This window comes from Podarcis melisellensis, assembly GCF_964234715.1.
Source record: "Podarcis melisellensis genome assembly, chromosome: 2".
In the NCBI taxonomy this organism is placed as follows: Eukaryota; Metazoa; Chordata; class Lepidosauria; order Squamata; family Lacertidae; genus Podarcis; species Podarcis melisellensis.
In genome coordinates, this window is record NC_138529.1 from 25667238 (window position 1) to 25691764 (window position 24527).

Sequence of the window (24527 nt, forward strand, 5' to 3'; positions counted from 1 at the left end):
ACGATTTCTGTTCTCATCCTGAAGCAAAGTTCTTAACCTGAGGTACTATTTCTGGGTTAGCGCAGTCTGTAACCTGAAGTGTCTGTAACCTGAGGTACCACTGTAGCTGGGGCTATGGGGTGGGGAGTCATTAAAACAACTGTGTGTTATAAACAATATGGAAAGGGTCCAGGTGCCTGGGGGATATTATAGTTATCACATGCTTATGAAGGAAACAAATTTGGGCTGCAAATTCATATGAGTGTGTGTGAGAGAGAGTGTGTATAGAAGGGGTGGGAATCATAGAATTGAAGATGGCCACCCAACCTCTGTTTGAAAACTCTGTGTGTGTGTGTGTGTGTGTGTGTATGCGGGGGGGGGGGGGGAGATTGAGGTGGATCCTACAAAAAGGAAAGAGCTTTTAGAAAGCTGATAATTGCCTGGCCTACCAATTTCCAGCGCCATCAATGTTAGGTTCATTGTCACTTTCCTTTTAGGCTTACAGGAGAGGGTAGCAGATAACTGGCAGCTAATTAGCTGTCTGTTTTGGAGCCTGCAACAGTTCCAACTATCTCCTTTCCAGGTAGGGAACTCGATTTAGCCAAAGGTGAGCTGACAAGAAGGACAAGCTCACGCTGATTTCTCAAGCAGCCACACCGTGTACGCTGTCATGTTGTCAGTAACTCTACCTGTCGCAGACATGCAAGAGCATTAACGCTGCGTAAAAAAACATGCAGGGGGCACAAAGTCAGATTAAAAGGGTCAAAGATACAGAAAGTTCTGAATCACAATCAACGCATAGTGCAAGTAACTGGACGGAGTCCCCTCACTCCACCTAAAATTGTGTGTCTGTGTTCTGCATCCTTCCTTCCAGCTGTTACAGATTTTGGCAAGGGGGGGAATGCATTAGGAATGTGTTAGCAAAGATTTATTGTTCGAACTGGGTTCAGAGGGATGGTAGGGTTGATACTTAGGGACCTCTTCACACAATTCATTCTCTGTGTTTGCCCTATGCCTTCTGTTGCAAATGAACCGGCTGCTTCACAGCACATTCCCATCAGACCTCAGGTTTGGCTTAAATACCTATTTACAAAACATAAGTATAACATTAGGTGGGATTTTATTATTTTAAAAAAACTGATAAAAAAGGAGTCCCTGTCTCCATATTCTAAGAGATCGAAACTACTTTTTTTTTTTTAAAGGAAAATGCTTTCATCAGCTCTGGTTGGTTTTTTCCAGTGGCCTTCTATACTATTTTCAAGGAAACTTGTGGCGATTAACAAAGAAGAGAGAGCACAGTTATCTGAAGAGCCATCTGTCACCGCATTACAGGAGAACATTAATGATGGGTATATGTGGCTTTTTATGTAGAACAGGCACCTGAGTTATGCAGCATATCCATGCACATATTTCACTAGTGCGGGTATCTCTGTGCCTGCCAGTCATTCTGATGGAAATTAAAATTTGGGAAATAACAGGCTTTGCTCTCCAAGACCAGTGTTTCGAGTCTGCTGCGTCGTCCTCAGAGGAGGATAATAGCCTATGAAAAATTCATCACTGTGATTGTTAAACATTCATCTTCAACCGCATGTGAAGAACAGCGCTTCAGCCGCGGAAATCTCAGATCGTGTAATGATCAAGGGAACTGCTATGCAAACAAAGTGAATAGCAAGATCCAATATAAAATATCTGGTCTGATTGGCTGTCTTAATTCCACTTATCCCTCCTCTCCTTGGCTCTTCAAAAAGATTTCAGCTCCCCTTAAATTCAACTTTCCTTGCAATATTCATTAGCAAAACAAAAAACCCACGAAGCTTTCTGGAAGCAGAAATGGGACATGTTTTTAAAAGCACATCGAGAATTTCTGCAGAGGACTGAATTTTAGGATAAATTTTTTAAAAAGAGAAAGATTTTGTAGACTTAAACAGAGTCACCAATGTTAAAGGGCTCATGTTTTCACACTCATAATCAGAAGACAATAAAATGCCCCACAATGCATATTAAATGCGACAGGGGCAAATTCTTCTCTGTGCTAATGGACTGACAGTCAGATACAATGACTGTTTTATATCTTTCGGAAACATACAATGCAAAGTCTTTCCCTTCATCCTAACTCCCCCATTCCCCTGTAAAATTTCATACACAACACTGGAAACGTAAATCTTTGGAATCAACAGTTTAAGAAGCCTTATGAGGGGGAGGGGGAGAATGAATCCAGACTGTTTTTCCTAATGACAAAATAACCAGTATGTGACTAGACCTTGCAAAAAGGCAATAAAGCCTTGATTAACAGAGTAAATAAGCAGCCTCTTGCTGCATTCAGCTCTGTAGTACATTATTTTTAGAAGACATAGTCCAGGGGAGCCCTCCAGATGAACTCAAACACCCATTATTTTTGTTTACTTGTTTATGAGTATTTATATCTTGAGTACAGTACTACTTGCAGCTCTCAAGGCAGCTTATAATATGTTTAAAATACAGTAAAGTAGACAATACTACTACAGTTATTAGGGACGGGGGCAAATGTATATATATATGTATACAGTGGTACCTCAGGTTAAGTACTTAATTCGTTCTGGAGGTCCGTTCTTAACCTGAAACTGTTCTTAACCTGAAGCACCACTTTAGCTAATGGGGCCTCCCGCTGCCGCAGCGCCGCTGGAACACGATTTCTGTTCTCATCCTGAAGCAAAGTTCTTAACCCGAAGTAATATTTCTGGGTTAGCGGCGTCTGTAACATGAAGTGTATGTAACCTGAAGCGTATGTAACTCGAGGTACCACTGTATAGCTTTTGCCACACACGCCTGTTTGCCCATGTCCCAACAAGCATTACTCTGCAGGTGAATCTCCTGGTCTGGAACTGAGAATTGAAGCAGCTAGGGGTTTAGTCCCTCACAGGCCAGGGCTTCCTTGCTGGTTTGCTCCCGATGTCTGTCACAGCCCCTGGCTTAAACATAGGAGGAAAACTTCCCATTGGGCTGATGGGAGTTGGAGCCCAATGACATGTGGAAGGTACTGCACTGCCTATTACTTCCCTAAGTTCACCTCTCTTTCCCATTCTGCAAAAAGTCTCTACTATGCCTTTCAAAGAAATGATTATTAGCTATAATGGGAACCCAATAATCACCCTGATTTGTCTCAAGTGCTAGAAAATGCAGCCATTTCTGAAGTGCAGAGTCAAACTAGTGATGTTGTTACAGGGTACCTTGGGTTACATATGCTTCAGGTTACATACGCTTCAGGTTACAGACTCTGCTAACCCAGAAATATTACCTCGGGTTAAGAACTTTGCTTCAGGACGAGAACAGAAATCGGGCTCCAGCGGTGCAGCGGCAGCAGGAGGCCCCATTAGCTAAAGTGGTGCTTCAGGTTAAGAACAGTTTCAGGTTAAGAACAGACCTCCAGAACAAATTAAGTTCTTAACCCGAGGTACCGCTGTATTTGAATGGTTGGATTCCCCCCTGCCCCAAATAAATAGCAGCCATTGGAGAGCTGAGGTCAAGGGGAAGGGACTTGGGACCTCTCAGACTTGTCATTCACAATGAAAAAGAAGCTCCTATTCTTGCCAATCATATCACAGCACTCCTTCTACGTACTATAAATACAAATAACTAGCGACATCCGAGCCCAGGAAGTGTTAAAGCCATTTAAAATATATGAACGAGACTCGTGCGATGTTTCATCTCTACAAGGTAGCTCAGTGCTGATGTTACTAGCCTGAGTTATGGCTGGAAAACCACTGTCTGCACACTCCCTCTGCTTTTTGTTGTTGTTGTTATTATTTATATTTTATCACATTTTCCATGAACTACAGAAAAGAAAAAAGTGTCGTGCTCTCAGCAGCCACCACCACTCCTCTTCCCTCTCCATCAATCCACATTGTTTATTTATTTGATGAATAAATGCAAATAAGTAGGGGGGACTGGGGGAGGCGGTCATACACTACGCAAATGCCCTTTTAAAAATGCAGCTTTATATACCTCATTTCTGATTGTTATCGCTATCAGTTGGCATACATTTCTAGGTAGCTCCCCCTTACTGTGAATTTATCCTCAATGTCGTGTTTACTCCATAAAACCTGTTAATGCGCTGTTTGCCTGAGCCACATTTTTTATGTGACTGGTCTGAAATTCCCCTGCATAGGGTAGATCTGGGTCTACCCCCCTTGGGGGGGGAGGGAGTACATTTTAGCACAGGTCCTTTTAGGTATGGAAGAGTTTATCTTCAGGGTCACTATCCCAATCAACTTTCCATGAAGGTGGACAAAAGTGTTGTCACACTCACAGTACTAAATGGCTAATTCTTAGTGCTGCACTTTTGCACGCCTGTATTCCCAATAAAATCTGTCGCCATCTTAATTGGTTTCTTTGTCAGTCATCACAAAGTGCTCAACTTTTCCCTCTCTCCAAAAGTCCTCACATTTAACTATCAGCTCAGTTCACTCCCTCGTTTAAAGGTTTTATAAATGTCTTAAAACACGGAGCCAATTAAAGACCTGATCTTTTGACAGATACTCTCAGGTACATAAAGCACTTCCAAGCACTCCCTGTTGAACTTCCCTGGTCTGTCCCTTAACAGCTCAGCCTTTTATCCTCTATCCTGCCCCCAGCTTGCTGCAACAACCCAATCAATGCATGATCTCTGAACCCAACCAGATCACAGTTGCCTTCTTAAATTTCACAATGCAGAGGCAGTCTGTGAAAGAGCAAGAAACTAAAAACAGATCTCCCAGGTAACAAACTAATGAATCCAATCTCCTTTTTCTACCTCTGATTGCCATGTCTGATTTGCTTGAGAGAGAGGCACTGAGCTGGCGGGGGAGAGAAATCTCTGTTGCAACAATGAGAAGAATCAAAATGAACAGCAACATGAAATTTATTACGGTCAGAGACCAGTTTGAAGAATCAAAATGTTTATGGCAGATTGCATGACTGATGCTGAAACATCAAAACGTTCGGGACAGCATGTCATCTCCTGCTAGAGCAACCCTTCAAATCACCAGTGGGCAATTCTCTCACTCAGACTGCACCTTTGCAGCTCAACACCTGGGTGAAGCCTGTTTTCACTCTCTGCTGCTTAGCTTTGGTACAGGTTCTGCTCCAAAGCTACTCTGTTCCCACAGCTGTCACCGAAAAGATCCCTTGCCCAGTGTTCAAACCTCCAAGCAATAAATAAATAAATAAATAAAATAAAAAGGGAAATGCAGGCCTTGGTTTCCCTGGCAACACTATCTTCTTTGCAAAGTACCTCCTGTATCTAAGCAACAGGGCATTCTCCCAAGTTGCTGGCAGGCTGAATCCACTGCTTTAACCAAGAACAAAAAAGGTACCCAAGAACAAGGCACATAGACCTGGAGTATGGAGCCGTGACCTTTTCTGGAAATTAAAGTGAGGGATGTATTTGGATGGTGGCTGCTTCCTACAGTGAGATTTTTTAGCCCAGGAGCACTCTGTCTCAAGTTGGGTCTGTGCTCCTGACATGCAAGATGAAAAGGTGTTTGCCACTTTTAATACTTTGGTCTGTGCTAATAACATTTTTAAACCCAACAGATTATTTCTTCCATTTTCTTGAGACCCACTGCCAAAGATTCAGTTTCAAATCCCAATTGCATATTTGCTCCAGAGGCAAGCCTAATCAGGCTGCCAGCCTAGCCCTGTTCTTTAAACTCAGTTCCTCCAATTAGCTGGCTACAGAAACCATCAGCTGCTGTGGAAAACTCTCAGAACTTCCCTCTGTGTTTTACTTGAGTCATCTTAATAAGCTGGAAACAGCTCTACGTTTTCCCCATTAACTTTACCAGGTTGCTTTCCCTCCCAGGCTTACTGATCCTTGAGGTGTGGCCAATCTGAGCTCACTTTATGTTCTCAAATACACCTTCCTCCTACATAGAACTCAGCCTACATAGTGGAATAATCTCTCCTGCCCAGAATACATCAGAACATGACCTAGGAGTCTTTTCTGCTCAGAAAGATAATGACGGCGTTCTCTTTACTCAGCACTGAATGTCGACAAAGTACACGAGAGATGAAAATCTTCTTGGCACACAAGGTTGCACTTATAAATCCTCAGGCATGCTACTTTAATGAAAAGTCTTTAAATAATGAAAAAGTGTGATACTTTCCCCTCCCCATCAAACAACTTGCTATTTCCTGTAGAAGCTTTTGTAAAAAAAAAAACAAAACCTCAACCTTGACCGGAATTTAATAGCCACTTAAATTCAGCTTCCCTTTGATAAGAAAGAAGATTCTAAAATACCACAAGTTCCCCCCAGACCCAATTAAGTCAATTGTAAAATCTCTTTCCTCAGCAAATCACATCTCTGCTAAACAAATGGGAAAGAAATTATGGAAGCTGCTGACCTTCTCTTAAACTGATGACACTTGGTTACTAATACTCTGAAGGCCCTTGATATCATGAACCATCCATCTGAAGACATTCATCATGAGTCCTCTGGTTTCATTGAGTACTCTGGTTTCAAAATGGTTTTGAAACAATTTCCAATGGTTTACAATGGGCTTCACAACAGTTATTGAGCAGCCTCCCAGATCCCTATAGATTGTTTCTTTTCCAAGAGTAATCAACACCTTAGGGGGTCGTGTTTCAAGGTTAGATCAATGGCTCTCACTTGGTCTGAACAAACCCTACCTACTACTCAGTATCTTCAAACTGGGAATACTTCAAGCATTTTGACTCTAGCTTTACAATGATGTTCGCTTTCAGACCACACACCCAGGTTGCAATTCCCACTTAGCTGGGAATACTTGCATAGGATTGCACTTTACTAGGCAAAACAGCAATGGGGAAGATATCTGCTGTTTAAATTACTAAGGCTACATCGGTCAAGAAAGGAATCTCTATTTGTCAAGACTGAGTTTGTCCAGCTGGGTCCTTTATCTGTAAGTCGTTCTCCCTGAATATATGGCATACATTCTATCTCCAGCACACATGTAGAAAATAAGAAAGATTGTTCTGTTACTCCCTACACTATCACAGCCAATGCTTCTAGAACAGGAAACAGAGGCAGCAGCAATTTTGATATTAACTGCATAGGTTGGGAGCTGGGAGTTCCACTTTACAGTGGCTCTGATGCTTTGTTATTGTTTAGTCGTTTAGTCGTGTCCGACTCTTCGTGACCCCATGGACCAGAGGACACCAGGCACTCCTGTCTTCCACTGCCTCCCGCAGTTTGGTCAAACTCAGGCTGGTAGCTTCGAGAACACTGTCCAACCATCTTGTCCTCTGTCGTCCCCTTGTGCCCTCAATCTTTCCCAACATCAGGGTCTTTTCCAGGGAGTCTTCTCTTCTCATTTGGTGGCCAAAGTATTGGAGTCTCAGCTTCAGGATCTGTCCTTCCAGTGAGCACTCAAGGCTGATTTCCTTAAGAATGGATAGGTTTGATCTTCTTACAGTCCATGGGACTCTCAAGAGTCTCCTCCAGCACCATAATTCAAAAGCATCAATTCTTCGGCGATCAGCCTTCTTTATGGTCCAGCTCTCACTTCCATACATCACTACTGGGAAAAGAATAGATTTAACTACCGGTATACGGATCTTTGTTGGCAAGGTGATGTCTCTGCTTTTTAAGATGCTGGGCTCTGATGCTAAGAGAAACTATTTCTTACACCCTGTGGGAATTATTCCCTGGGTTTCCTTAGGATTCAATATCATCTTCCATGTTTTTAAAAAACCCACATGAAACCACAGGTTTAAAATCATCCACATCAGTGTTTCCCAAACTTGAGTCTCCAGCTGTTTCTGGACTACAATTCTCATCATCCCTGACCACTAGTCTTGCTATTTAGAGATGATGGGAGTTGTAGTCCAAAAACAGCTGGGGACCCAAATTTGGGAAACACTGATCTAGAGAGTTGGAATAGGTTGCAATCAGTATGCTGACTATCAGTGTTAATTCTTGTTTTCATCAGTGCCAGGTGACGTGTGATCTCTTAGACTGCCTACATATGGATTTGACAAAGGCAAACATATTGAAGCTCAATCTTTGTAGCGATGAAGATGGTGAGATGCTCAGTCAATGCCTCCTCTTGATGGGGCCACACTCCTGCTTAATGGATCTGTTTTATGGTCTGGAATTACGCCTGGACTCACAAGTTTTGCTCCTATGTCTGACTCTTGGCATATCTGCCAATTTAAGCTACTCCTTGTGAGGTCAGATTGAGTCCTCAGGCTACCAGCAGCCTATTCCTGCCAGACCTTTGGGAGGACAAGACAATGAAGTGTTCATCCCTAATGTTTTCATTCCTAGAATTTTCTACTGCTGAGGTGTTGATGTGAAATAAGTTGTGAATATGGACAAGCGTCTCAACATTCTAATGCTCAGCTGTGAAGACCCCAGACAGGCATTTACTAATGTGATATCAGTAAATGCTGAAAGGCAAAGAAGCAAGCCGGGGGGGGGGGGTGAGAGAGAGACTTTGTCATTAACAGATACAGAAGCCCAAAATAACTGAAGACAATCTTGCTGTTTTGTTATAAATTGAACTAAATTAGCCTAATGAAACCAGAAGATTCTAATGTATTCAGTCTGAAAATCTGTTCAACAAATGTAACTTCAAATCCAAATAACTTTCCAAAGATGTGCCATATTTCAACCCTGTATATCACAAGTCTCTCAAAAACACATTTCTCTTCCATGGCAGTGATAATGATTTAGCTGAGATTCCTGCACTGAGGGAGTTGGACAAAATGACCCTCAAGGTCCCCACTTCAACTCTACAATTCTGTGATTCTATTATCTCCTTCCTTCACAACATAAAATCAACCAATCAAGTTTGCTGTCAATACTATTAACAACAAGAAATCAGGCTACAGTTATGATTCAACAAAACGAACTCACTAGAAAGTACAGATGGAGAGAGATCCAACTAAGTTTGCACTAAAAGCCAAATCTATCAAATTCACACTTTCTGAAGCAAAATGAGAACTGAAACACAGCCACCCTCCAAAAATTCACACTTACCCAAATTTAGCAATTCCAACACCAACCAATGTTCACAAAAATGAATATTTTAGGGGAAATGTGTATAAAAATGAGTATGCTGGTATAACATTAGAAAAGCATTGTATTAGGAGAAGATACTTGCCAAAAAAAGTGTACATTAGTCAATTGCATTCAAAAATATGTTTATTGGGAGAAATTTGCACTAAAATGCTGAGGAATTTTTATGAGGGTTTTTTTTTTGGGGGGGGGGGGGAGTTGCAAATTGCTGCAGAAATGTGGAGACCTAAATTTCAGACTGGAAAACTAAGAAACCAAGCAAACTGAAATGTGTTTGTTTGTTTGACCGTTCCTTGCATCCAACTTGAAAATCAACACAATTTTTCATCAAGGTTAACTGTCTGCTATTTTGCACTCAATGTTACAGAAATTCCAGATGTAGCCACTTTAGCACTTAAGAGAATTTTACCTTCGGAAACTCAATACAAAAAGAAAAAACAATTGCACAACTCAAGTTTGTGAGAAATGAGTATCTTGTTCTATTACTCCAGTCTATTATGATATACTGTTTTCATGGTCTAAAGCGCTCATACCTGTGGCTTGTTGACGCTACAGCCTATAACTGCAGCCATTCAGAACAGCTGCCATCAATAAATAGTGGAGGGATTCACACAACTATCCATTTGCTTAGGACTAGGCACTGATTAACGTCTTGCGGGTTATGGGTATAAAGAGAAAAAGATGACAACATGGCAAATCAGCTTGCACCTTTGGTGGCACAAGGTGTGTGCAAGTGTAATGCAAGGCACTCAGATGTGTAGTATCGAATGACCCACCACTGGCCAATAAAAGAGCCCTGCCAGTGTTCTGAGCAAGGCTTTAGAATGTACCCCATTGGTGGAAAGCTATGCCACAAATTAAGTACCGTATATACTCGAGTAAAAGCTGACTTTTTCAGCACATTTTTTTATGCTGAAAAAGCCCCCTATAGCTTATACTTGAGTGAGGCAGGCGGCGGCGGCGGAGGGACGAGTGGCCTGAAAGGAGCCCTTTTGGGCTGCTCCTTCCTCCTCCGCTGACTTTGCTGCTGTCAGTGGCGGTGGAGGAGGAACAAGCAGCCCAAAAGCAGCCCTTTTGGGCTGCTTGTTCTTCCTCCGCCGCCGCTGCCACCAGATTTGTGGTGTGGTGAACCGGCTTATACTCGAGTCAATAAGTTTTCCCAGTTTTTTGTGCTAAAATTAGGTGCCTTGGCTTATATTCAGGTTTGCTTGTACTCGAGTATATACGGTACCTTAACATCCAGACCCCAAACGTTCTATTGTAGCCTTTCTCAGCCTTGGATCCCCAGATGTTGCTGGACTACAGCTCTCATCATCCCTAGCTAGCAGTACCAGCAGTCAGGGATGGTGGGAGTTGTCATTCAACAACATCTGTGGCACCAAGGTTAAGAAAGGCTATTCATTTGCCTGCAACACCACTGCAAGAGCATCAGAATCCCAGCTGATTTAACATTTAATGTTAGGTAGTTGTAGCAACTAATGCATTGCATTCCTGTCACATTATTTGTCAATGCAGCCCAGAGTTAAAAAAAATATCATTCATTTTGTTACTCTGCTCCTTCTTTTTCCAGTTTTTCCAGCTGTTGATCCTTCCACGCATACCAGTCATACATGTGCAGCTGATCTTATTTACTGAAACTACAAGGCAGCATATTGCTAAGAGAAGCCAAAAAGCTATGGGGGGACGACGACTTCGAGTGTGCAAATTCCCTCTTCCTATCTTTAAGTCAGATTTTTAAAAGAAGAGCAGAATGGTATTTAGACTTTTCATTTACACCTTGCTAATTGTTGTTTGCAGTAGATCCGTAACATTTTAATTCATTTCGATTTCTTCGCCACCACAACCACCCAACAAGCAAAGATGGACCAGAATAAACAGGCTCTGATTAAATGCATAATTAATGTTCTGTGAAAAAAAAAAGGCATCTAAGAATATGAATTAGCAAGTCCTACTCCGTCATTTGGCAGCTCCCGTCTATATCAATTTATTCCCTTCATTAGTTCCTGGCTCAGAGCAAACGAACAGGCTTTTGCTCCGACTCCTGAAGGCAGTAAACATGAAGCAGACATGTAAAGTGGATTGTGCCCCACTCCATTATCTTTCCCACATGTTATCTAGCTACAAGCAGTGTTATCAGAAATGAAAAGAGGATTCTTTGACAGAAGTTACAAAACAACATGAAGCAGAAAGTACCTATGCCTCAGGCATTAAACTGTGGAAGGAAGGATGGAATCACCAATGCTCCCATTTGTATAAGTGTTATTTTGCATCTTATACCAGTTTAAAAAATAAGGATTCCCTGTGTTCTCAAAAGCTTACAGTCTACTAAAGCTCCCTCCATCTTATCCTATTTTACAAAAAAATAATACTTGTTTTAACATATTTCCATGGAAATGTTAATGTATTAAAAACTACATTTTTGCAATTCCTATGATATTTGTATGTGAAAGTGCTACAATAGCTGTAAGAGTTCACTGCTCACATGTGCAGTGCAGAGATTTCAGATCACATCACAGGAAAGCCATTTGTATGTTGTGAGTGTGTGTGTGAGTGTGTGTGTGTGTGTGTGTGTGTGTGTGTGAGAGAGAGAGAGAGAGAGAGAGAGAGAGAGAGAGAGAGAGAGAGAGAGAGAGATATGAAGAAGAGGAGGAGGAGTTTGGATTTGATATCCTGCTTTATCACTACCCGAAGCAGCTAACATTCTCCTTTCCCTTCCTCCCCCACAACAAACACTCTGTGAGGTGAGTGGGGCTGAGAGACTTCAGAGAAGTGTGACTGGCCCAAGGTCACCCAGCAGCTGCAGGTGGAGGAGTGGAGAAACGAATCCGGTTCACCAGATTACGAGTCTACCGCTCTTAACCACTACACCACACTGGTTCCAAGTTTGTATTTGTGGCATAAGGTGTGATCCACACATGTAACAGCGTATGTTGAAATGGGACTGCAAAGTAGCGAGGTGACAGAAAGGCCACTTTGGTCTTATTCTTTTTAAAGATACTTCATTAAAAAAAATAATTCCTTACAAGTAGATAACTAGCTTAGCAAGAAGAATGCTGGTCTAGAGCACTGGTCTTCAACTAGTACACCAGGAGCCAATTTCAGGTCACAGCCTGATCTAAGATGGGTTGCAGCAGCAGCAGCAGCATCATACCAATATATGGTAAGAAATAAATGAATAAATGGGTCCACACAGGCATGTTTGGATTAAAGGTAGTTCATCGGAAAAGGCTGAATTCTACTGGTCTAGAAGAAGTTCTTTTATCAACATGAAATAAGAAGCAGATGGATAATGTATTATTTACTTGTTTGCTTGCTTGCCTAATATAACAGCATTTTAATATAGCAGAAGTGAGGAAGCTTTGACCCTTTGGATGTTGCTGACCTACAACTCCCATCAGCCCTGTCTACTGGCTATGCTTCCTAGGATTTATGGGAGTTGTAGTTCAGTGACACCTGGAGGGCCAAAGCTTTTCCTACCCCTGATATATATATATGCCAGCTCCCTGCTCCAAGGGGCTCACCATCTAAAAGAGGGAAACAAGAGAGGAAAGGAAGAAATGGAGGTACGGGTAGGCAAGGGAAGAAGACGTGACCACTTCAAGGGCATACAGTGGTACCTCAGGTTAAGTACTTAATTCGTTCCGGAGGTCCGTTCTTAACCTGAAACTGTTCCTAACTTGAAGCACCACTTTAGCTAATGGGGCCTCCTGCTGCCGCTACACCGCCGGAGCACGATTTCTGTTCTCATCCTGAAGCAAAGCTTAACCTGAAGCACTATTTCTGAGTTAGCAGAGTCTGTAACCTGAAGCTTTGTAACCTGAAGCATATGTAACCCTAGGTACCACTGTACTTTGACTTAGTTGCAAAAGTGTACAGGGACTAGGGAGAACAGGCTGCTTCGGCAGGGGTGGAACGGGAGAGAAAGAAGGGCACAAATGAGGGTCTAACAATAAGCATGGCACTGATTTGGCTTCAATGCCTTTGAAAGCATTAGCCCCTTGAAAAACCACAGATCAGGTGCCTAACTAGTTCTTAACAATTGATCTGGTGGTAGTGCCCAACAACAGCCAAGCACCTCTTTGTGTATCTATCAAGGGACAAATATATTCTTGAAGCACAAAGATAAGTCAAAGCAGATACAGGTTGACTGCAGGTTTAAGCCGATTGGAGCCGATTTTAGACTTTTCGAAAGCACTAGAAGAATAACATCCAACACAAACATTCCCTTTTGCTCCTGAAACAATTGGCGCAGGGTTATTAAAGGCGTCAAAAGCCTCCAGAGCACACCTACAAGAGCAGAAGGCTGGCAAAGAGAGGCTCGATGCATCTGAATGAACTTGGGTTCGTTATCCAAGAAGCAGCCTTGGCCAGCTGCCTGTCGCTGGAGCTCACCTGGTGCTCAACTAACAGAAACTGCATGTCATTTCCAATTTATTACAAGCCTTTCAGACCTGGCTCTAATGAGAAGTTGTAGCACCCCAGAACAGCTGCCTACATTTGCAAGGAAATTAGCTGTGGGATGGCAGAGGGATCAGGGTGAGAGGCAAGGCACTTGGTGGTATATGTTGCACCTCAGAGAATATATGTTGGTGTAACCTCCATGGTGGAGATCACAAGTTCCAATCTTCTAGGATAAATACAATATACCGTATTTTTTGCTCTATAAGACTCACTTTTTCCCTCCTAAAAAGTAAGGGGAAATGTGTGTGTGTCTTATGGAGTGAATGCAGGCTGCGCAGCTATCCCAGAAGCCAGAACAGCAAGAGGGATTGCTGCTTTCACTGCGCAGCAATCCCTCTTGCTGTTCTGGCTTCTGAGATTCAGAATATTTTTTTTCTTGTTTTCCTCCTCCAAAAACTAGGTGCGTCTTGTGGTCTGGTGCGTCTTATAGAGAGAAAAATACAGTATTTGGGGACAGGGAGAGAGCTTTGTTATATAGAAGCCTGCTTTCCGATAAGATATCCAAAATGTTTCCTATCTCTTCCCTATCTACATCACTCCCCAGCAAGTCAGAAAAAAACTAGTGTGCAGTGCACCGTGACTTATTCACACGATAGTGTTCCCCACCCACCACCCCACTTAAGCAGTCGTCTCCAGACTCCCCACAGTACGTAGCTTGCAATCAACTCCATGCCATTCTTGTCTGCCCTTACCCTGCAACACAAGGCACAAAGTTCTACAGTCAAGACAGCCCTATCACTAAATCTATCATTTTTGCGTAGCGACTCTTTAGGGACTTGTAGTTTTTGGTTCAGCTTGGTTGCATCTGAGTTCTTGCAACTGTTTGCACCGCAGACTAGTTCCGTGGCTCCAACTCTATTTACGTGCTGAAGGTTCAAGCTTCTCCTCTCTCTTTTGTGCAAAGGTGTGGGACTTTGTGGCCTTTTTGATGACGTCCAAGCTTGATTAGTAAAGGCCACCTGCCTATCTTAAAGAGTGCTAAGTCTTCTAGCCTACTGGAAGGCAAAGCAGAGAATGAAACCATTTACTCTGTGGACTGTGGGTTGCAAGACAAACACACCGTCCACTAGCTGACCTGAAATATAAATTCTGACAACGCTGCTCTCTCACACCGCTAGCAACATTACAGAGAAGAAGAAACACATTAATGGCATGACCTTTAAGGAGCAGGAGATCATTTCTGGGGCCTCTATAATTGCCTGAAGGCAGCTTTGTGCTGTATAGGAACATAAAAAGGTTAGGCAGGTTCTTTCAAGATTTCTCTCCAGCAACAGTGAGACTATTGTCATTAACCTACTGCCAGGAGAAGTGGGGAAGAAGCACTTTGTTTCTGTCTTTTACAAAAGGTCTTTCCTTTTTTTTTTGCTTTGAATTGAGAGACAATAAAAATAATTCACTGCTGCCCAGCTGACAGAGCAGCAGGACACCAAGTCACTAAGGTATATCCACTCCCTGCCTCAATCGACATTTGAAGCCATGATTCTTGACAGTTATGCAGGAGGGGTGAAATCCAGCTCCCAGCGCTTGACCTTTCGCAGTTGGAAGCCAAGCTGCACCTTTTAGATCTAGCTGCTCCCTGATTTCAGCGCTCATGCTGTTCCTGAGCTTCACACAGCAAACGATGCTTCCACAATAGAAGACTGCACAAACAATCCTTTTCATCATCAGTAAGGATTAACACTTTCTGCCCTTTGCAGCAGTGTTACAAGGCATAAATTCAGCAAGAACGTCTTCTCCCCAGTTCTAGGCTAAGAAAGCTACATTAAGTGAAAATCTACCTCTCGTGTAGGCTGTATAAGAGAGGCATGAGAAGAGCCCTGCTGAATCAGGCCAATACCCCTACTATCGACATTTGAAGCCATGATTCTTGACAGTTATGCAGGAGGGGTGAAATCCAGCTCCCAGCGCTTGACCTTTCGCAGTTGGAAGCCAAGCTGCACCTTTTAGATCTAGCTGCTCCCTGATTTCAGCGCTCATGCTGTTCCTGAGCTTCACACAGCAAACGATGCTTCCACAATAGAAGACTGCACAAACAATCCTTTTCATCATCAGTAAGGATTAACACTTTCTGCCCTTTGCAGCAGTGTTACAAGGCATAAATTCAGCAAGAACGTCTTCTCCCCAGTTCTAGGCTAAGAAAGCTACATTAAGTGAAAATCTACCTCTCGTGTAGGCTGTATAAGAGAGGCATGAGAAGAGCCCTGCTGAATCAGGCCAATACCCCTACTAGTACAGTGGTACCTCGGGTTACATACGCATTCACTGGGTCGGAAGCAAACGTTATGCAGGTTTTGGTACATGATTCGGTTTTACATGTCTGAGATTTACTGCTTTCTAGGGCTGCCTGTGCATAGTATTTCATTAGCAGGTTTCCCCCCTGTTTGGTGCAAACTGAAGGCTACAGGCTAAGTGAAGCTGCTGGCATCCTAAACTGCTGTTTATCTAACATTAAAACTCTTGCCCGTGATTTTTCAGCATCTGTCTCAAGTAACATTCCTTCTCTCTTGCCAGCTAAACAAATAACAGCTGCAAAATCAAGCATGCCTGGAGCATCTCTGCATTCAATCTTCCACTCTGCCTTTTGGTAGTATTATACTCAATGAGACAATGTCTTGACATTTCAACCAAATACAGTGTACCTTGGGTTACATACGCTTCAGGTTACATACGCTTCAGGTTACAGACTCCGCTAACCCAGAAATAGTACCTTAAGTTAAGAACTTTGCTTCAGGATGAGAACAGAAATGGTGCTCCGGCAGCACGGCGGCAGCAGGAGGCCCCATTAGCTAAAGTGGTGCTTCAGGTTAAAAACAGTTTCAGGTTAAGAATGGACCTCCAGAATGAATTAAGTACTTAACCCGAGGTACCACTGTACAGCCGCCTGTTCTCACAGTGGTCCACCAGATGCCCGTAAGAGGCTTGCCAGCAGGACCCTGAACGCAACAGCAATGTCCCCATTTGTGATTCCCAGTAGCTGGCGTTCACAGAATCATGGAGTTTGAAGGGACCACAAGGGTCATCTAGTCCAACCCCCTGCAGCAGTGCAGGAATCTTTTGCCCAACATGGGGCTCAAGCCCACGATCCTGAGACTAAAAGTCTCATGCTCTACCAACTGAGCTGTCGCAGCTGATCTGCACCTTAGCCATCAAGGTTCGTAGCTACAACACAGTGTGTGCGCACATGCACACATATGTAAAAAAGATGAGAAATTGCAAGCTGGCCATAATCATTTGAAAGGATTTGGAAAGTCTGTGGGAAAAGACCCCCAATGAGAACCTGAGCCCTCCGTTCTTTAGGCTCACCTAGGTTTATATGTCGGAATTGGCAGCATCAGGCAGGTGCTTGAACTTTGCTATCAAGTCTTTGCTGGCCTCAGGCAGAAAGCTGGAGAAAGCAGTCTTCTGCTTGCTGGCTCACAGAACAGCTTAATAATATTAATGGGCTTTCTGGAATCTAAGAACCAGGACTTGCCAAGCAGATTACTGACATTCTCCTGGTGTTTGTCTGGTGGCAGAACTGCTCTGTCTTTGGGCTCTCAGAAGGTTGTCCTGCTGGCTTCACTTTGCAAATGATACCCCAGGAAGTACTGTGTCCAGATTGTCTTCCACAGGGCTTTTTTTTTCTTTTCTTTTTAATTGGCTTTTGTTACCCAAGAACACGAAAGAATATTTTCTTATTATTATCAAGATGTAAAGAAGAGTACAAGAGAAAATGATACAAAAAAAGAGAATCCTAAAATGACTTAATCAGAGGTGTCATTATCCTTCATAAATACTAAGTGCAATATATTATTACTATGCTTAGTGAATCTATTGCTTTCACTGGCAACCAAACTCATGTAGTTCCTACTTTATCATATCTCACCTACATCATATAATTTATACCAATTGCAAGAGCATAAAATCTATGCAAATCCAAACCATTCCTAGCTTCACTTACTGAATTTGGCCCAGTTCTTTATACTCATCATGTCCTTGTAACTTTGTTCTTAATTTAATTACCAGCAAGTGTTCCCATAATTTCCTTACTCATTCTATTTCAATTAATTATTATTTTTTGCACTTCTTCCAGCAAAAAGGTAAAGGTAAAGGACCCCTGACAGTTAAGTCCAGTTGCAGATGACTCTGGGGTTGCGGCACTCATCTCGCTTTACAGGCCGAGGGAGCCAACATTTGTCCACAGACAGTTTTTCCAGGTCATGTGGCCAGCATGACTAAGCCGCTTCGGGCAAAACCAGAGCAGCACACGGAAACACCGTTTACCTTCCCGCCGGAGCGGTACCTATTTATCTACTTGCACTTTTTGGCGTGCTTTCAAACTGCTAGGTTGGCAGGAGCTGGGTCTGAGCAATGGGAGCTCATCCCATCACGGGGATTCAAAACGCCGACCTTCTGATCGGCAAGCCCAAGAGGCTCAGTGGTTTAGACCACAGTGCCACCTGCGTCCCTACTTCTTCCAATGTCTAGCATATATTATCCATGCAAAGGTAAGTATATGCAACAATATGCAAAGGTAAGTATATGCAACATTTCTTTTGGCATGCTGTGCTTCACATAATTTAACAAGCATATCAGTAGGTTAGTTGTTACCAGGATCTGAAAATTAAAAAATAAATAAATTATAGCTTCAGCCACCATACACCGACATCCTTCTGCTTTAAGACATTTCCACGTTAAAAATACCTGGTATCAAAGGATTCAGTGCATTACCAAAAACTTCAGCAAAGAGGTAGAAACTGACTGAGCCCAAAAATCCTCATTCACCATTCCAGCGCTCCATTCTATATTTCCAACGCAGCTATGAAAAATTCACAGAGCATCTCAGCACAACCTGCTCTTCATTCCTTAACTCAAGCTTCTGTTTCTCTCTCTCTCTCTCTCCAATGAATAGCAGCAGCACAATGCTTTACACCAGTGTTTCCCAAACTTGGGTCTCCAGCTGGACTACAGCTCCCATCATCCCTAGCTAGCAGGACAAGTGGTCAAGGATGATGGGAACTGTAGTCCAAAAACAGCTGGAGACCCAAAGTTGGGAAACACTGCTTTAGACTCTGCCAATCAGAAAATTCCCACTGTTTCCCATGTGCCATTGGGCATTTTGGAGAGGGAAAACTTTAACATCTAAGCTATCTCCATCTATTCAAATGGAATATAAAAGGTAAATTGTCATAGGCTCTTCTTGAAAGAGATGTGTTGCCCATTCCCATATTATCTTGGGTTGCATGAAGTCAGACCTAAAGCATTTATTCCTCCAAAAATTACCAAAACAATTGCACTTGGGGTGTGTACTCTTCATAATTTTCTTTTGAACTCTTCAATACTCAAGATACAGGATTTAAAATAAAATTAGAAATATTAAACATAAAACCTGCTGAAATAAATTGCAAGTTTTGTCGTTTCCTAAAGATTTAGGTAGATTTAGTAGCAATAATATGTTTGTTTGCTTCCAAGTGGGGATGTGGTGGGGATGCACACATTTGCTAACTGTTGAACAAATCCAAAAAGGCACTTAAAATTTCACTCTGATGCCACCAAAGCAGATAACAAAAGCTGTATTATTTCAAAGGATTGTGAGTTCAGTTGAGGGTATGCACAGGGAAAATTGTGGAAAAAAAAGAAGGTTCCTAAATTGTGAAGTCATTTTCTCCAGGTTGTCCGGTTCTTGGAAGGACAACACAAAACAGTGTGTTTAAACAGTGAAATAAAAATAAAAAGAATGCATGTCACTCTGAAAACTCTATGGATTGCACTTAGCAACTCAGATTAGCTCCACCTCCTGAAGAACTAGGGTCTTCAAGAGTGAGACACTGGCACTGAGAAAGAGTTTGGTGCTTACCTGGAATATTGTGTATTGTTATTGCTAAGATGAGCAGAATGATCCGCCTCCAGCTATTGCTTGCTGGTGCTGAAGTGCTGTCTCTGAGATTTTGGGATGGAGCAGGAACATCTGGCTGAGGAGCTCCAGCACCTTTCTTCCTCTGATAAGGTTCCCCATTTTCACCTTTATCTAGAGCAAAAAGAAGAGAAACAAAGTGACTTTTTTAAAAATGAAAAAGGCTAGGGTTCAGTCTTAGATAAGTTTAAAAACAAAGCAATAGGGGGAAATGGCAAATAATAATAATAATAATAATAATAATAATAATAATAATAATAATATGCCGCTATTACAGGTTCTGAGAGGATAAATACTTAGCACCCCCGAAAAATAGATAGTCAAACTGAAATAAAGCAGGATTGTAAAGGCTAAGGAACTGGGAGTAGCGTGAAGTCGCAGAAGAGTCTGTGGCACAACATGCAACAGAATCAAATTCCACGCACACAACAACAACTGTGTCCCTTCTACCTTAGGGTAGAAAACTCCTGATGCATAAGAACCATGTACCATATTTTTCGCTCTATAAGACGCACCCGACCATAAGACACACCTAGTTTTAGAGGGGGAGAACAAGGGAAAAAAATATTCTCTCCCTCTCTGCGCAGCGCCCTTTCAGGGAAGCGGCAGGAGAAGCGGAGCCCCTTCTGTTTCTCCTCCCGCTTCGCTGAAGGGGCGCTGTGCAGAGAGGGAAAGCTGTGCAGCGCCTCTCCAGAGAAGCGAAGCCAGGAGAGCTCCTCTTGCTCTCCTGGCTTCAGGGATAGCCGCCTGAAGCCTTCGGAGCGCAGAGGGAGCGCTCCCGCTGTGCTCCAGAGGCTTCGCGTTGCTTTCGCTGAAGCCATGGAGCCTGCATTCTCTCCATAAGACGCACACACATATTCCCTTACTTTTTAGGAGGGGAAAAGTGTGTCTTATAGTGTGAAAAATACGGTATTTATACAGCTTGTAGCAGGGAGAAATTGGGCAGGTTCAGCTTCTTCCATCGCTGTGCTGCAGGGGTCTGGAGATCCACTCTTTTCACCTGATTCTGGGAGCAGCATGAGCTGTAAAATAAAGCTGGAAGGCAAAGAGGTTGGGCTGAACTGTCACCATACTGTAATGAAGCACGCAGCTCCTTCTGAATAGTTCTTTGCCATGAAGCTATTAAATGAACAGCAACTTCTTTCAGGTCGACCTACTGCTGCCAGCATAATGCTACTACAGGATAAATGGGAGGGTTATTATGGATTATAAGACAGAAGGTGAAGGTGCATGGAACTTAAATCATCTCCCAAGCAGATCTTCACCCATACAGTGTGTCTGTCTGTCTGTGTGTGTGTGTGTGTGTGTGTGTGTGCCTGCAGATTAACACAGATTTATTTTCTTATAGATTCTACCCAAGGGAAGGCCTGTAACCCAGCAAGAGGAATTCACCAACCATACATGGAAGCCTACCCGGGACATGATAAATGAGGCATTACTTTGGGGTGATGTGGGTCGCTTTATAGGAATAAATATCAGCATGCATGGCATTTTGCAGCAAGCCCATAAGAAACAGGCCCTGCCCCAAGGACCTTACAATCTAAAAGTAGGATAATGGAAAGGGAACAGAGGAGAACGCAACTGAGAGGTAGTTAACCTTTGTTGCAACAAGGGGATGGAACCACCGTTTGCTAACATTTTTCTGATATTTTGCTAGGACTCTTCCTGCCCAACTCTTTCCTCTCAGGCACAGCGCTTGTTGAAAAGGTCCCTCTGATTTAGCAGCCAGCAGAAGTAACGCAAATGTAAATTAGGACAATAAAAAGGGCAAAACAGGCAGCATTCTGAATTGCGATAAAGAAATTCTTTCCATTTACCCACTAAATGTTAGGGAAAGCCGAGAAATAAAATGATGGAGGTAGCTGTTCCTGAACTTTACATAGGCAACAGCTGTGCTCAGGCCGCAATGAAGATTTGACATTTTAGATGCATTTTACACTCTTTTCCCCCAGACCCAGCTTAATTTCCTAGCAGACCAGCAAGTGCCAAAAGGCATTTGAAGGAGGTTCTGAATTAATGTCAATTGCTTCCCATGCAGCTTAATGCTAAACTGTCATGTTGCACTTAACTTGGTGGCCATTAAGAAAGTGTAGCATATTAAAAATGCTTCTGCAAACGAGCATGTGACGCCAATAGAGAAAAGGCAAGATCTCTTTTAAACCTGCCATTCAGAATGATAGCTTTGAGGGAGAAGTGGGAACAGCTTAAAAGGATTCATCAGTGCAAAAAAAAAGGAACATGGCCTTGTGAAGGGGAATATGGCCTTGTGAAGGGTTCAGTGCAAGTTAGTCCATCATGCTTTAGACCAGAGCTTTCCAAATTGTGTGTCGCAACATGTTGTTGGGCCGGCTGCAGTGTGTAGGTGTGTTGCAAAAACGCTCCCCACTCTCCTCCCAGGCTGTAAAGGGGTGAGTGTAATCCCTGGTTTGCTAGTAAAACTGAATTACTGTGTCACAAAATGATGTACGTCCAAAAAATGTGTCACCAACATGAAAAGTTTGGAAAGTTCTGCTTTAGACTATCAGTGCTGTAAAGTGGCAATTAAGCATATGGTGATACATAGTGACCACCTTGATTTTCAGCTGTGACTGTGTCACTTTTCAACTGTATTAATTAATGACTATGTATTGCATACAACAATCTGCAGAGTTCTGCTCATGTAATAGGACTTTCTCCTTCCTCTCCTCCCTCCCACTCCCTCTGCCAAATAATTTTTTTTAAAAAAAAATCTGTTCTAGCCCCCCAGCCCTCTGGAGTAGACTTTGAAGAGGAGAGTGCAGGGGGTGTCCTATTTGAAGCAGCAGAATCTAAGCTCATGTGATCACAGAATAAACTACACATCCAAATAAACAGGGCACACAGTCAGTTGTAACTGAGGTTTGCCAGGACACAGTCACATCCAACTCTGTGGGACTTACTTCTGAATAAAAACGCTCATGGTTGTGCTGTAAAGTTTACCAGAACATGATCACAGGCCACTTTAGTGGTAGTGGGATCCATTTCCCTCTCCAGGAAAGATAAACTTATTGTAATCTAGTCTCAGACATTTCTCTCTTCTTCTTTTTTGAGGGGAAGAGGCGAGCTACTCAACAGCTGCAATGTCCCAAACTGTTTCATGACATCAATATCGTAGCAAAGGTTATCCCATGAAGCATGTGAGAAGCCCCACAAAATCAAGAGGTAAAGGTAAAGGAACCCCTGACCATTAGGTCCAGTCGTGGCTGACTCTGGGGTTGCGGCGCTCATCTCACTTTATTGGCCGAGGGAGCCGGCATACAGCTTCCGTGTCATGTGGCCAGCATGACTAAGCCGCTTCTGGCGAACCAGAGCAACGCATGGAAACGCCGTTTACCTTCCCACTGGAGTGGTACCTATTTATCTACTTACACTTTGAAGTGCTTTCGAACTGCTAGGTTGGCAGGAGCAGGGACCGAGCAACGGGAGCTCACCCTGTCGCGGGGATTCGAACCGCTGACCTTCTGATCGGCAAGTCCTAGGCTCTGTGGTTTAACCCACAGCGCCACCTGTGTCCCACAAAATCAAGAGGAGTGAATGCTAAATGAAAGGAAATGTTTTGGTGACACTGTAGGAAGCCACCACCACAGCATTCCCAAGAACAGTTGTAAGACTTATACTCAGTGCTCTCATCCAGTATTAACACCATCTGCAAAGCATGACCCTTGTCATCCACCTACAGAAGCAGAGTAGTTGAAGTAGATCTGCCTTTCACTGACAGATTGTTCTGCATAGCATGTCTGCCTATGTGCTTGCCGCAAGGTACTCCCTACATCCCAAGAGAGGGCCTCCCTGCAGCCTAATAGAGCTGTCACACCTCCAGTTGTCTAAGTATTCTGTTTGTCACTGTGACCCTTTATATCTCAATCTTTTCTCCACAGGAGGAAGCATAGCCCATGGTTGTCAAATATATTCACAGCAGCCAGGAAATAATTCAGAGCATCATTAGGACATGTGGGAATAAACGTCTGCAGACAGGAGACTGAATAATAAGAGTGTGCTCGATGCAAGGAATGTGGAAAGGCAGCACAAGAGCAAAGACAAGCAGAAGCATCTGTAGAGAAGCAGCCGAAGAGCCTGTCATCCTCTCAAATAGCATGGAGCAGGGTACCAAAAGTGGTACCCTCCAGATATTGCTGGACTACAAACTCCATCATCCATGGTCCCCAGATATGTTGGTTCCTTGGAGTTGTAGTCCAACAATATCTGGAGGGCAGCAGATTGGCTACCCCTGGAATGGAAGGTGCTAAAGACAGATAGGCTCCAGGGCTATGGAAACAGCCTTCTGCTTCACAGGGAGCTGTCCAGCACCACAGAAATCCAACAGTACATTGGACAGTTCCGAGCTTGGCCAGGTAGGCTCTGATGGGCCAAGATTCTCCATCCCTCCCTCGCTCTCCCTCTCCACAATACATAGTCTTTATTTAGGCCCTTATTCAACTAACCTAGCACACTTGTGGAAGCTAGCAAAAGGAGTCCCATCAGCGCAATGGGGGCCTTTGTCAGGTCAAGCTTCACCTGCTCAATTCTTACTGCCTCTTAAGCACAGATCAGGCCTCCATGGCTACAGTATTAGACCAGGGATAATTACTGGGCATGGTTGGCTCTGTGGTCTAAATTACTGAGCCTCTTGTGGTGAACTCCCATTGCTCTGTCCCAGCTTCTGCCAACCTAGCAGTTCGGAAGCATACCAGTGCAAATAGATAAATAGGTACTGCTGCAGCAGGAAGGTAAATGGTGCTTCTGTGTGCTCTGGCTTCTATCATGGTGTTCTTTTGCACCAGAAGCAGTTTAGTCATGCTGGCCACATGACCTAGAAAGCTGTCTGTGGACAAACGCCGGCTCCCTTGGCCTGAAGCAAGATGAGCTGAACTCTACAACAATGACATTAACTTCTGGCCAACAGACCACCAACTCATGACAGCAGCCTAAGAGCTGTTATCAGGACGGATGGGCATAAATTATCCATTTAGATCACCAAGGAAGGTAGATTTAAATCAAGCATTCAGCTTTCAAATTAGTTTCTTTTCTGAAAAAGTATTAATACTAACTGAATGCTGTAACGCGTATCTGCTTGCCACAAAATGGAACCATTTTATTATGCAGCAGCATAATCTAAAACGTCTGTTCATGCAACCCATCTGCCCTTTCTGCTATAGAAT

At 43.1% G+C, this 24527-nt stretch overlaps 1 protein-coding gene across 4 annotated transcripts in view; it reads right to left on the reverse strand.

Annotated features, from left to right (window-relative positions):
- SLC39A11 (solute carrier family 39 member 11) overlaps positions 1-24527 on the reverse strand; it is a 270490-nt gene that overhangs the window by 94836 nt on the left and 151127 nt on the right. For all 4 annotated transcript variants that reach the window (XM_081899865.1, XM_081899863.1, XM_081899862.1 and 1 more), the window contains one exon: positions 19294-19464. In XM_081899865.1, coding sequence (XP_081755991.1) covers positions 19294-19464 — 171 coding nt within the window. The remainder of the gene's footprint in view (positions 1-19293; positions 19465-24527) is intronic.